At 41.3% G+C, this 12,234-nt stretch overlaps 1 protein-coding gene across 7 annotated transcripts in view; it reads right to left on the reverse strand.

Annotated features, from left to right (window-relative positions):
• Positions 1-12,234, reverse strand: part of LOC137418670 (ETS domain-containing protein Elk-3) — a 66,715-nt gene that overhangs the window by 7,696 nt on the left and 46,785 nt on the right. For 5 of the 7 annotated variants that reach the window (XM_068104789.2, XM_068104797.2, XM_068104760.2 and 2 more), the window contains 2 exons: positions 8,506-9,237; positions 3,707-3,829 (listed from right to left, as the gene is read on the reverse strand). In XM_068104789.2, the coding sequence (XP_067960890.2) occupies positions 3,707-3,829; positions 8,506-9,237 (855 nt within the window). The remainder of the gene's footprint in view (positions 1-3,706; positions 3,830-8,505; positions 9,238-12,234) is intronic. The other 2 variants (XM_078770715.1, XM_068104766.2) reach the window with 1 other exon arrangement.

Consider the following 12,234-nt stretch of genomic DNA (forward strand, 5'->3'; position numbering starts at 1 on the left):
TTAGAGTGTATCATGTTATTGTTTATAAAGTTTAATATTTCATGGTTAGGTTGTGTCATGTTATTGTTTTAAAAGTTTTATGTTTAACGGTTAGGTTGTATCATGTTATTGTTTTTAAAGTTTAATAATACATGGTTAGAGTGTATTATGTTATTGTTTGTAAAGTTTAGTAATACATGGTTAGGTTGTATTATGTTATTGTTTTTAAAGTTTAATAATACATGGTTGGAGTGTATTATGTTATTGTTTGTAAAGTTTAGTAATACATGGTTAGGTTGTATTGTGTTATTGTTTGTAAAGTTTAGTAATACATGGTTAGAGTGTATTATGTTATTGTTTGTAAAGTTTAGTAATACGTGGTTAGAGTGTATTATGTTATTGGTTATAAAGTTTAGTAATACATGGTTAGGTTGTATCATGTTATTGTTTATAAAGTTTAATATTTCATGGTTAGGTTGTGTCATGTTATTGTTTTAAAAGTTTTATGTTTAACGGTTAGGTTGTATCATGTTATTGTTTTTAAAGTTTAATTATACATGGTTAGAGTGTATTATGTTATTGTTTGTAAAGTTTAGTAATACATGGTTAGAGTGTATTATGTTATTGTTTATAAAGTTTAGTAATACATGGTTAGGTTGTATCATGTTATTGTTTTTTAAGTTTAGTAATGCATGGTTAGGTTGTATCATGTTATTGTTTTTAAAGTTTAATAATACCTAGTTAGGTTGTATCATGTTATTGTTTTTAAAGTTTAATAATACATGGTTAGAGTGTATTATGTTATTGTTTATAAAGTTTAATATTTCATGGTTCGGTTGTGTCATGTTATTGTTTTAAAAGTTTTATGTTTAACGGTTAGGTTGTATCATGTTATTGTTTTTAAAGTTTAATAATACGTGGTTAGAGTGTATTATGTTATTGTTTGTAAAGTTTAGTAATACATGGTTAGAGTGTATTATGTTATTGTTTGTAAAGTTTAGTAATACATGGTTAGGTTGTATCATGTTATTGTTTTTAAAGTTTAATAATACCTAGTTAGGTTGTATCATGTTATTGTTTTTAAAGTTTAATAATACATGGTTAGAGTGTATTATGTTATTGTTTATAAAGTTTAATATTTCATGGTTCGGTTGTGTCATGTTATTGTTTTAAAAGTTTTATGTTTAACGGTTAGGTTGTATCATGTTATTGTTTTTAAAGTTTAATAATACGTGGTTAGAGTGTATTATGTTATTGTTTGTAAAGTTTAGTAATACATGGTTAGGTTGTATCATGTTATTGTTTTTAAAGTTTAATAATACCTAGTTAGGTTGTATCATGTTATTGTTTTTAAAGTTTAGTAATACATGGTTAGGTTGTATCATGTTATTGTTTTTAAAGTTTAATAATACCTAGTTAGGTTGTATCATGTTATCGTTTTTAAAGTTTAATAATACATGGTTAGAGTGTATTATGTTGTTGTTTATAAAGTTTAATATTTCATGGTTCGGTTGTATGTTATTGTTTTAAAAGTTTTATGCTTAACGGTTAGGTTGTGTCATGTTATTGTTTTTAAAGTTTAATAATACGTGGTTAGAGTGTATTATGTTATTGTTTTTAAAGTTTAGTAATACATGGTTAGGTTGTATTATGTTATTGTTTGTAAAGTTTAGTAATACATGGTTAGGTTGTATTATGTTATTGTTTGTAAAGTTTAGTAATACATGGTTAGGTTGTATTATGTTATTGTTTTTAAAGTTTAATAATACGTGGTTAGAGTGTATTATGTTATTGTTTTTAAAGTTTAATAATACGTGGTTAGAGTGTATTATGTTATTGTTTGTAAAGTTTAGTAATACATGGTTAGGTTGTATTATGTTATTGTTTTGAAAGTTTAATAATATGTGGTTAGAGTGTATTATGTTATTGTTTGTAAAGTTTAGTAATACATGGTTAGGTTGCATTACGTTATTGTTTTTAAAGTTTAATAACCCATTTTTATGTTGTTTTATGTTATTGTTTTTAAAGTTTAATAATACCTAGTTAGGTTGTATCATGTTATTGTTTTTAAAGTTTAATAATACATGGTTAGAGTGTATTATGTTGTTGTTTATAAAGTTTAATATTTCATGGTTCGGTTGTATGTTATTGTTTTAAAAGTTTTGTGTTTAACGGTTAGGTTGTATCATGTTATTGTTTTTAAAGTTTAATAATACGTGGTTAGAGTGTATCATGTTATTGTTTGTAAAGTTTAGTAATACATGGTTAGGTTGCATTACGTTATTGTTTTTCAAGTTTAATAACCCATTTTTATGTTGTTTTATGTTATTGTTTTAAAAGTTTAATAATACCTAGTTAGGTTGTATCATGTTATTGTTTTTAAAGTTTAATAATACATGGTTAGAGTGTATTATGTTGTTGTTTATAAAGTTTAATATTTCATGGTTCGGTTGTATGTTATTGTTTTAAAAGTTTTGTGTTTAACGGTTAGGTTGTATCATGTTATTGTTTTTAAAGTTTAATAATACATGGTTAGAGTGTATCATGTTATTGTTTGTAAAGTTTAGTAATACATGGTTAGGTTGCATTACGTTATTGTTTTTCAAGTTTAATAACCCATTTTTATGTTGTTTTATGTTATTGTTTATAAAGTGTTTGGTTTATCGCTTCTCAATGAAAAGAAAAAAAAAATCATTTATCAATATCCTCATGGTAAATAATAAGAGGCTAGAATACAAGTGCAACTGATATGTCCAAATGATATGTCCGACAAATGATATGTCCAAATCTAATTGATATATCCAAATGACTCGTATTATCTGGCATAACATTTACTCTTTCAATCTCACAAGTCTCTCCTGTAGCTCCTCTGCCCCTGAGATTTTGTGGTGAAAGACTCAATCCCAATGGCCAAATCCAGAGAGCTTCCAGTACCTTAAGCAGTCCAGGTTGATGTCGGTATTGAGGGTTGGTCTGCAGCTTAACAAGGACTGGCCATGCTTTTCTTTTGCTCTTTCAAGACTGCCTGGGACTGGTTCCATCAGGATCTGCTCTATGCCCTCTTGCCCACCTTTCACTCATCTCCTTTTGGTTCCCTTTCAAGAACTCTCCCCAACTACCATTTGCCATCCTACGTACACCTTGTCCAATTAAGGTCCTTCCATGATAAACCCTCCTTGTGTCCCTTGTATTTCTCCCATCCCCTCATGTACAAGCTTTTCTCCCATTCCCTATAACTTTTCTCCCACTTCCTATAACATGAGTACCCAAGTTGTGCCTGTATCAAATTGTCTTACTTCTGTGTGCTATTCGGGGCACAAACACGTGACATCAGTCTCATATATGGAGATGTTGTGATTGCAAATAATTGCCTTCATCTCTGTCTATAAATCTCTTCATTTGTATTTACCCATCACCATGTATTCACCATAACCTCACCCCTTCCCATAATATTTACCCATATTAACCATACCCAACAGAACCATGTTACTTTCAGGTTACAGGTAGTTTGTTTCCTCCCCTACTCTCTCCTCTTTTGCTTTTATCCATTTCCTTGTTTGTTTTATCCACATATGGCTCAACTGCTCCCACTGTCTTTTCACGTTGCTGTTCCCATTTCAGTGCCCAGTTCATGATGCTTGGATTCTGGGATAAAATCACAGGTACCAAGTCACATGTTTCACCTGTCGAGTTGTCAATGTGATCGGTGTAGGTGAGGCAAGATTACCTGGAAGGAGAGCCCGCAAGTGGGGAGTCGAGCTCCAGGACTAAGAGCCGGCACAGGGCTCAAGGAGCTCCAAAAATGGAGCGAAGGAATGATGGGGCTTGGAGCCAGGAGCACTGGGGGCTGCTGGGAATGAAGGGCATCGGTGGCATTAGATGGTTTGCATGAGGATTTCGCATTTAAAACAATCAATTCAGTTTCTTAATTTTTTTGTATACAAGATCGAGGCTCATCTAAGAGCTAACATTGATCACAAAATGACAAACTGACGCATAAAATATATGATAATGGGAGCGGGGGACAAGATGGGGAGGGAGGGGGAAGCACATAAGTACAACATTTGGGAGCAGGGACATCGGGAGATCTGTGGGAGGGAGAGGGCTTGGGGGTAGGAGGCGTGGGAAGGGGGGTGGGGGGTGGGAGAGGTAGAAAAACACATGGACACACCTGGGACTTCAAGGAAAGAAGTCGGAATTTCAGAAAAAGTGTATCTGGGGTGAATTAGCTGGGATAGTAGGGGAAGTGGGGGTGGGGAGGGGAGTAATGGATGCCATTTTTGTAGTGTGATAGAGCACATACGCAGTGAGGGTGAGATTCCCCAATATATTAATATTGACCACCACCGAAAAGGGTCATTGTCCAATGATCATTTGGATGAACAAAAACTTCTGTTTATTCATGAACTGATGGCGAGCGGCGGTCTGTGCGCTGGTGTGATCTAACGCCATGCCAACTACTATTCATCAGGATTATTACCAATTACTACTTACTAGCAAATACCACCCATCGCTTTGTTGAGGAGAATACTAAGAGGGAGAGGAGAGAGAAAGAGGGGGAGAGAGAATGAAGGTGGGAGAGAGAGAGAGTGAGGTGGGACAGAGGGATAGGTGGGAGAGAGAGAGTGAGGTGGGAGAGAGGGATAGGTGGGAGAGAGAGAGTGAGGTGGGAGAGAGGGGAGAGAGAGGGGCGAGAGGAGAGAAAGAAGTGGACAGAGAGAAGGGAGGAGAGAGAGGAAGAGAAGGAGAGGGGAGAAAGAGTGAGATGGGAGAGAAGTGGACAGAGAGAAGGCAGGGGAGAGAGGGAGAGAGGGAGGAGAGGAGAGAAAGAAGTGGACAGAGAGAAGGAGCGAGGGAAATGGAGGGGGGGGGGGTAGGGGACTTGTGGAGCAACACCTCACCGCATGTCGCAAAATCCCATTGACTTTATATACTTAATACATACACACACACACACCTTTTATAGTTATAGTTAATTGAGATGCAGTGAGACATTGGATAGATACATTAGGCCATCCCCTGCAGTAGCTATTCCTTACTAATGATACCAAGTACTACCTCATTGAACCACATTTAAAGGCCATTTTCCCCCACAGGGTGGGGGTTGGCCTTTTTTTGGCACCGTTGTCCCATTTTTGAAGCAATGTTTGTAAGTCGCCTCTTGTGACACGCAGGGAATTACCAGTGAACCGGTCCTCAATTTGCGGACCTCGGAAGGACGACAGGCTGAGTCAACCCCCCTGGCGTTAATTCAGCGATCGACCGGGATTCGAACCCAGGATCCTAGGATCCCAAGCCTGCACCCGAACCGCTAAGCCAACACCAGGCTTGAGTACTACCTCATTATCAGTTTAATATTATTGACCAAGAATATCTGCGAGATGAAATGTACCCCATTATCCTAATTCACCCCAGCTTCCCCTATATATAGTAACGGAGTGAGGAAGAATGTTGTATTATCAACAAAAGAGAGATGCAAATGCATTTTCCATCAATGGCCGATCATTGGCATCACGAGTGGATCTTGTGACTCCATTGTGTGTCTCCTCTACCCTGCTTTTGGTGAGTTTCCCACCTTTCCACCATGTTCTTATTCTGCCATGTTCTGTTGCGTATTCTAGCTCTTCCACCAGCTCAACAGTGTACACAAAAACGTGACATTTCTCTCCTTAAATTACCCAAAAAAGTCCATAGGCGCACTCATGTGGGCACGTATTTAGGCCTCAGAACAGAAATCCTATTTTTTTCCTATTAATATTTCACCAGCAACACGAAAATGAGGCTAAAATCCAGGTTGGGTCTTGGTCCCAATCTTGCTCCTGTCCGATGGTCTGGAAACCGAGCTGAACCTGGTCACCTCTTTCAATGTGAGTAGCCATGCCTACCTGTCCCATCGATGAGGGGTTCAATCAAAAGACAGCAACTTCACAAACATATTGCACATCTATCGATGAGTCTCAATGGTAGTTGTTGTTGTTGCGGTCATTCTGTAAGGTCCTTTCGTGTACTATTCCACATTTCTCGACTGCTTCTTGAAGTGTTACTATTTTGTGTGCTGTTCCGTGTCCATCAAGCTTTGTTATGAAGGAAGCCTCTCTTCCTTTTTGTAGACGACACCACATTTTGTTGTACAGTAACCCAATCTCTCTGCTAGGCAGACATCAGCTATCGCTGTCGCTGTCGCTGTCGCTGTCGCTGTCTCTCTCTCTCTCTCTCTCTCTCTCTCTCTCTCTAAAAGATAAAACACTCACCTGATACATGAAACATCTCCTTAAATCCTGGAAAATCCCACACTATCATTCTGGAATGATCGTCAAACAGAAGAAACATTCTGTTCAGGTGTCGAAGATTATTCTCCTCCCAACAGTTGCTTCAACTATATAAAGGATTGCTTTGTCCTTGTATAGATAACCGCTCTCACATCTGGGACGGGTCTAGCTCCATATATTTCCTGGAGAAAATTGAATCCAAAGTAATTCGACTTATCAACTCTCCTAAACTGACCTCAAGACTCGATCTGCTCAAATTACACCATCAAGTTGCCTCTCTCTTTCTCTTTTCTACAGATATTACTTCGGTTTCTGCTCCCAAGAACTTGCTGCCTGTATACCTCCGCCATTAGCGAGACCACGGAATGCTCGACAAGCCGCTACATCACATGATTATTGTGTGGCCATTGGCAACTCAAGGGTGGCCCAGTATGATGTTTGTTTCTTCCCCTCCACTGCCAAACTCTGGAACTCTTTCCCTTCCCATATTTTTCCAAACACTTCCGACCTTCCCCTTTTCAGACAGCAGATTTTTTACTTCCTCAAAAACTCAGACTATTCCCTCTTTCTTCACTTTCCTATCACTGGAGCTCTTTTATTCAAGGCCTGGCCTCGATGAGGACTCATAGTCCGTGAAGGAGCCTTCAACGTTAAAAAAAAATAGAAGAAATTAAAAACGAACCCACCTACCTATTTACATGGTCATCCCCAGGGAAAGGTTCAGTCTCTTGAACATCTTGGCCTTGCCATCTGTCATGGCCTCCCCTGGGATGGCCACATGGAGCTGGCTTTCAAAGCCAGCTGTATAAATTGCAAAGTTACTGCTCATCGTTCCAATACACCACTACTCATGGGCTACAAGGCCTTTGTCCATAACTAAATGGAGTACTGCTCTCTCCTATTAGCCAGAATTCCAGCATCAACTTTGTCTCTATGGGATTCTGTGACATCCAAAGCTTTAAACATTTTTTTCCATCTCCCACAATGAAGGGGAAACTCACGGCCTGGTGCTCTAGCATCACCGACGGGTCAGTGGTCTCTATTTTCTACCGCCTCTCCTCTGTTCAAAAGAGATGAAAGATCCTCTTCTCTTTCAGTCCACCAACCCTCCCCAACACCTCCAGGACATGCAAGTTCTTCCAATAAACCCCTCCTGGTTAAACTACCAAAATCCAGGCTGACTGCACACCTCAACTCTTTTATTGTCCGCTTCTCCCATCTATGGAACCGCATTCCAGAAGTTGTGTTGCCCAAGTCCTTAAGCAGGCAGTGCATCACCTTATCATGTCACTCCACATCCTGACCCATCATCTCGGTTAATCCAACACGTTTTTTGTTAATGTTGAAGGCTCCAGTCACGGCCTACATAGTCCTCATCGAGGCCAGGCCTTAAATAAAAGAGCTGCATTGATAAATGTGAGGAAAGAGAAATAAAAGAAAGAGAATGTAAAGGTGAGGAGTGAAAATGAGCAAGGAAAGTGTGTGATGAAAAGTGTATGGTGTTTGTTTGTGAGAAACAGAGATTGAAGGTAGCCCGGTATATATAGTTTGAGTGAGACAGGAAGACCAGCAATCCTGACGCGGAGAGTGCAAGATGGTTCCGGGCACCACTTTAACGCTTCTAAGTCCGAACGGTAGTAGAGCCCTGAGCAGTTGCTGTCTACAACCTACTACCTCAAAAACCGGTCCAACCGGATGGGTGTTTTTTAGGAGACACCATCTCCTTACTGGATGGCTGCTGAAGGGAGGTCATCCGCCCTTTAACAGGTATTAATTTTGGTCCTGCAGGATGTCACAATCACCGTCCCCACTGGCAAGCCAGTGAGGGTAGTCGGTTTAGATGCCAACGACCCGACCATGCAGCAGGTAGCACTGGATTACATGTTACCAGTGGCAGTCAAGAAAGAGACTAACCTGACGAATGTAATTAATTAATTTACTTGCAGGTCTCAGTGTTTCCTCCCCTCCTCCCTCTCTCCTCTTTTCCTGTTTGCTCATTCCAGTATTTTGCCTGGAGTTGTTGGGGCGGCTTGGTGTGCCCAAGAGTTTCCCCGCTGACCCATTGCCAGATCATACACCACTTACCTTGCTCTCCATGAACCTCAACCTTGCAGAGAGAATGAAACATCGAGGGTAAATGTCTCCACTACTGTATAAACATAGATCTCCTTATTCATTTAAATTGCACAAGATGTTAATGCTCAGAAGGGCAGGTGTTTATTTTTTTTGTTTTGTTTTTAATAATGAGAACACTCACGCTGGCACCGTAGAAGTTATGGGGAAGAGCTCCACAGACTATTGGGACCGTCGGGCTTTGGGAGTGCATGGTCCCGGTCTCCAGGGCCAGGCCATGACCTCGAATCGGTAGTGGATCCGGCACAGGAGAAGCTTTCAAATCGAGACCACAAGGTTTCGACTTGGTGCGTTGTCCTGGTGCCACAATGACTCGTGTGGTGATGGCAATTCCAGACGCCGGAGGTAGCGAGGTGCTCATAGTTGTCACAGGGACAGGCCGCCTTGCGGATGCCAGAGTCACGGAGAGGTTCAGGGGCTCATCCTCATCTGGGCTGTTATCTGAGACCATCATGGGAACTGCATGAGATGAAGGAGTCATTGCAAGTGCCTGTGGTTCTTTGTCGTGGTCAACTACACTGTGACACAGCTGCTGGTCCAGCTGCATGAGGGTTTGGATCGAGCTTGGTCTTGGTGGGGGAGGATGTATGGAGTAAAGAGCAAGTGAAGAGTGTCGAGTGCCCACACCACGAGATGCGAATTCTTCAGCACCACAGGATGGGCTGCCGGGCTCGGCTTTTATCCGCAGCACCGGACAATCAGAATCATCGGAGCGGCCCCCGTAGGTCTCGGGCGATGGAGCGTCGCGACGCTCGGAGTCGGGCCTGCACAGCGGTGAGCCCTCGCTTTTCATGATGTTGGGGAACGATACGAACTTGTACACAAATTTCTGCCCATTCACCTTCTTGATGATGTTCTGGAGAAATAAAAACAAATGAGAGAGTCAGTATGCTTTTCAACAAGGTCAGCTTCCAGCAAGTACTTCTGTGGCAGCCCACGGTATATTATTCAGGTTCATTATGTTAACAAATATAATTTCGTTCAAAATTTTGGGAGATTAGCAAACCTGTACATTTTTGGAATCATCAGAGCATGGATAATCTGAAAATCAATGTTGGCATTTGCGCAGACACCTGCATGGCCGCCATTTTGGATTTTCAAAATGGCCGCCATAAAATACATATTTTGCGCTATCTCTGCTTCTCGTCAACCTATAAACTTGATTAAATATGCTAATCCTATGTTTTCTGGGTCAAGGAATCCAATAAAGGCCTCAAACTAGTGCTCAGGATTATAGAAAAGCAACAAACAAAGATGATTGAAAACCATTGTCTTTATATTTGTGATATAACTGTATTACATAATACATGATATTGCAAGTCCTTTGAAGTTATAGGTATGGGTTTATAAAGCAAGAAAGCAGCCTTGTTAGTATCAGATGGAGCTATAAGTCCTATACGCAGGATCTACGAGGTCTATACCGTTCAGGAATATGCTTTTACAGATCTTCATCACTGTCCTGAGTGTCATTTTCACAAAGGTGTCGACGCAAATGACAACATTAATTTTTGGATTCCTCATGCTCTGAATATTCCAAAAATGTATAGTTTTGCTAATCTCCAAAAATTTTGAACGAAAAAACACAGTGAACCTGACTATATCATAGTCTCCATCATACATCTCACCCTACAGTTCCCTCCAAAGTTCCTCATGGCACCGAAGGTATCATTGATACTCAAGTTGTAAGTATTTATTATAAACACTACAGTAACTACAGTAGGTGACTGGTGAGGTACACAACACACATTGCTATTTCCTATCACATCAGTGTGTGTGTGACTCTTTTACGGAATGCAGGACGCCATTTTGGATGTGACCAGCCATGCCTACCCATCACTTCACTGAGGGGTTTAATCAAAAGATCGCAAGTTGTACTTCACAAACATATTGCACGTTTACATGCTCGTGTCAATGAGGATATAAAACGAAGCGTAATGCGTGAAAAAGGATCGTGTATAAACGCAGAGTTGTCGTTGCTCCTGCTATGGCTGCGGTTGTGGTTGTTTGTGAGCTCCTTCCATGTACTGTTATATATTTTTCTTTTTCTTCAAGAAGTATTATGATATACAGTACAAGTGTAAAGTCTGTCAAAAATGACGGGGCTAGAGCATCTGCCCATTACCACCATCACGGCACAGTTGTTGAAGAATAGAACTCACAGACTTGTGGATTTACTTGTGGTTTGTCGATCATAAGGAAGACAATTATTATTTTAGGAATATATTTATTATCAAAGTGATAATGTAATTTCAAATGAAAAATAAAACATTTCTATATTCACTAGTCATGCTTTAGTCGATTAAATCACCTGCTTTATAAATATTGTTGAGAGAAAAAATAATCTATCACAAAAGTTCCTTCACATCAATTATGTTGATAGCCGAAAAGTGAGCGAGCCGTGCCATTTTGGGCCGCTTTGAGCCGAGCCGAGCCGAGCCATACTGCGTGCCAGATCTTTCCGAGCCACACCGCATCATGCCAGACCGTTCCGAGTCATACCGCATCATGCTGGACCGTTCCGAGCCATACCGCATCATGCCAGATTGTTCAGAGCCATGCCGAGCGATGCCAGACCAGTTAGAGCCGTACCAGACCGTTCTGAGCCATGCCAGACCGTTCTGAGCCATGCCACATCATGCCAGACCGTTCCGAGCCATACCGCATCATGCCAGACCGTTCCGAGCCATACCGCATCATGCCAGACCGTTCCGAGCCATACCGCATCGTGCCAGATTGTTCCGAGCCATGCCGAGCGATGCCAGACCAGTTCGAGCCGTACCAGACCGTTCCGAGCCACGTCAGACCGTTCCGAGCCATGCCAGACCGTTCTGAGCCATGCCACATCATGCCAGACCGTTCCGAGCCATACCGCATCATGCCAGACCGTTCCGAGCCATACCGCATCGTGCCAGATTGTTCCGAGCCATGCCGAGCGATGCCAGACCAGTTCGAGCCGTACCAGACCGTTCCGAGCCACGTCAGACCGTTCCGAGCCATGCCAGACCGTTCTGAGCCATGCCACATCATGTCAGACTATTCCGAGCCATGCCGAGCCATGCCAGACTGTTCCGAGCCATGCCAGACCATTCCATTCCATACGTCGTAAAAACTCAGCCGGACGTCCGAAGTAAGCTGTGTAATGGGGGCATGTCTGCTCTGTGAGGATGCAAGTTCAACTTTCCCATCCAGTTTTTGATCAATTTGTATTGATCCTCCCTTCCAGCACCAACTGATAATTTAAAATAAATATAAATTTGTGCTCAGTTCCTTTTTATTTATACGTGTTGGGTTCTGATTTCTGATTTACAGTATATATTCAATCAGAACACAAAATATATTGGCCGCCCTCTCCCACCATCCACCCCATTCCCCATCCACCCCACCACCGTCACCCCCGACACAATACACCCCATCACCATCCACCATTCCCCACCATGGCTTGACATTGTCATCTGGTCAGGTGCAACAAAACAGGCCATCTTAGGGGAATTGTCTGTACCTTGGAAAGAGAACATGGAGGAGGTGCACGAGAGGAAGAGAGAGAAAAGTACAGTGAGCTGGAGGCAGAGTGCTGGGAGAAGGGTTGGCGAGTTTCTTGTCAGCCATTTGAGGTGTGCATTTCTTGCTCGGCTTGGAGTGTGTGGGACAGAAAGAAGGACGATGTGTGACAGAGTGGCCTAGGTTGCCTTGAAAGGCTCACTTTGGATATGGAGGAAGTTTATGGAGGCATGTTGAACGGTGTAGGTTGGTGGTTCATTTCAGCCTAAAGGGGTAGTGACTGGGTGCAGAAGAGAATTGGAGATGTGTGTGTGTGTGTGTGTGTGTGTGTGTGTGTGTGTGTGTGTGTGTGTGT

Source organism: Myxine glutinosa, chromosome 1 (assembly GCF_964187855.1).
Source record: "Myxine glutinosa chromosome 1, kmMyxGlut1.1, whole genome shotgun sequence".
Classification (NCBI taxonomy): Eukaryota; Metazoa; Chordata; class Myxini; order Myxiniformes; family Myxinidae; genus Myxine; species Myxine glutinosa.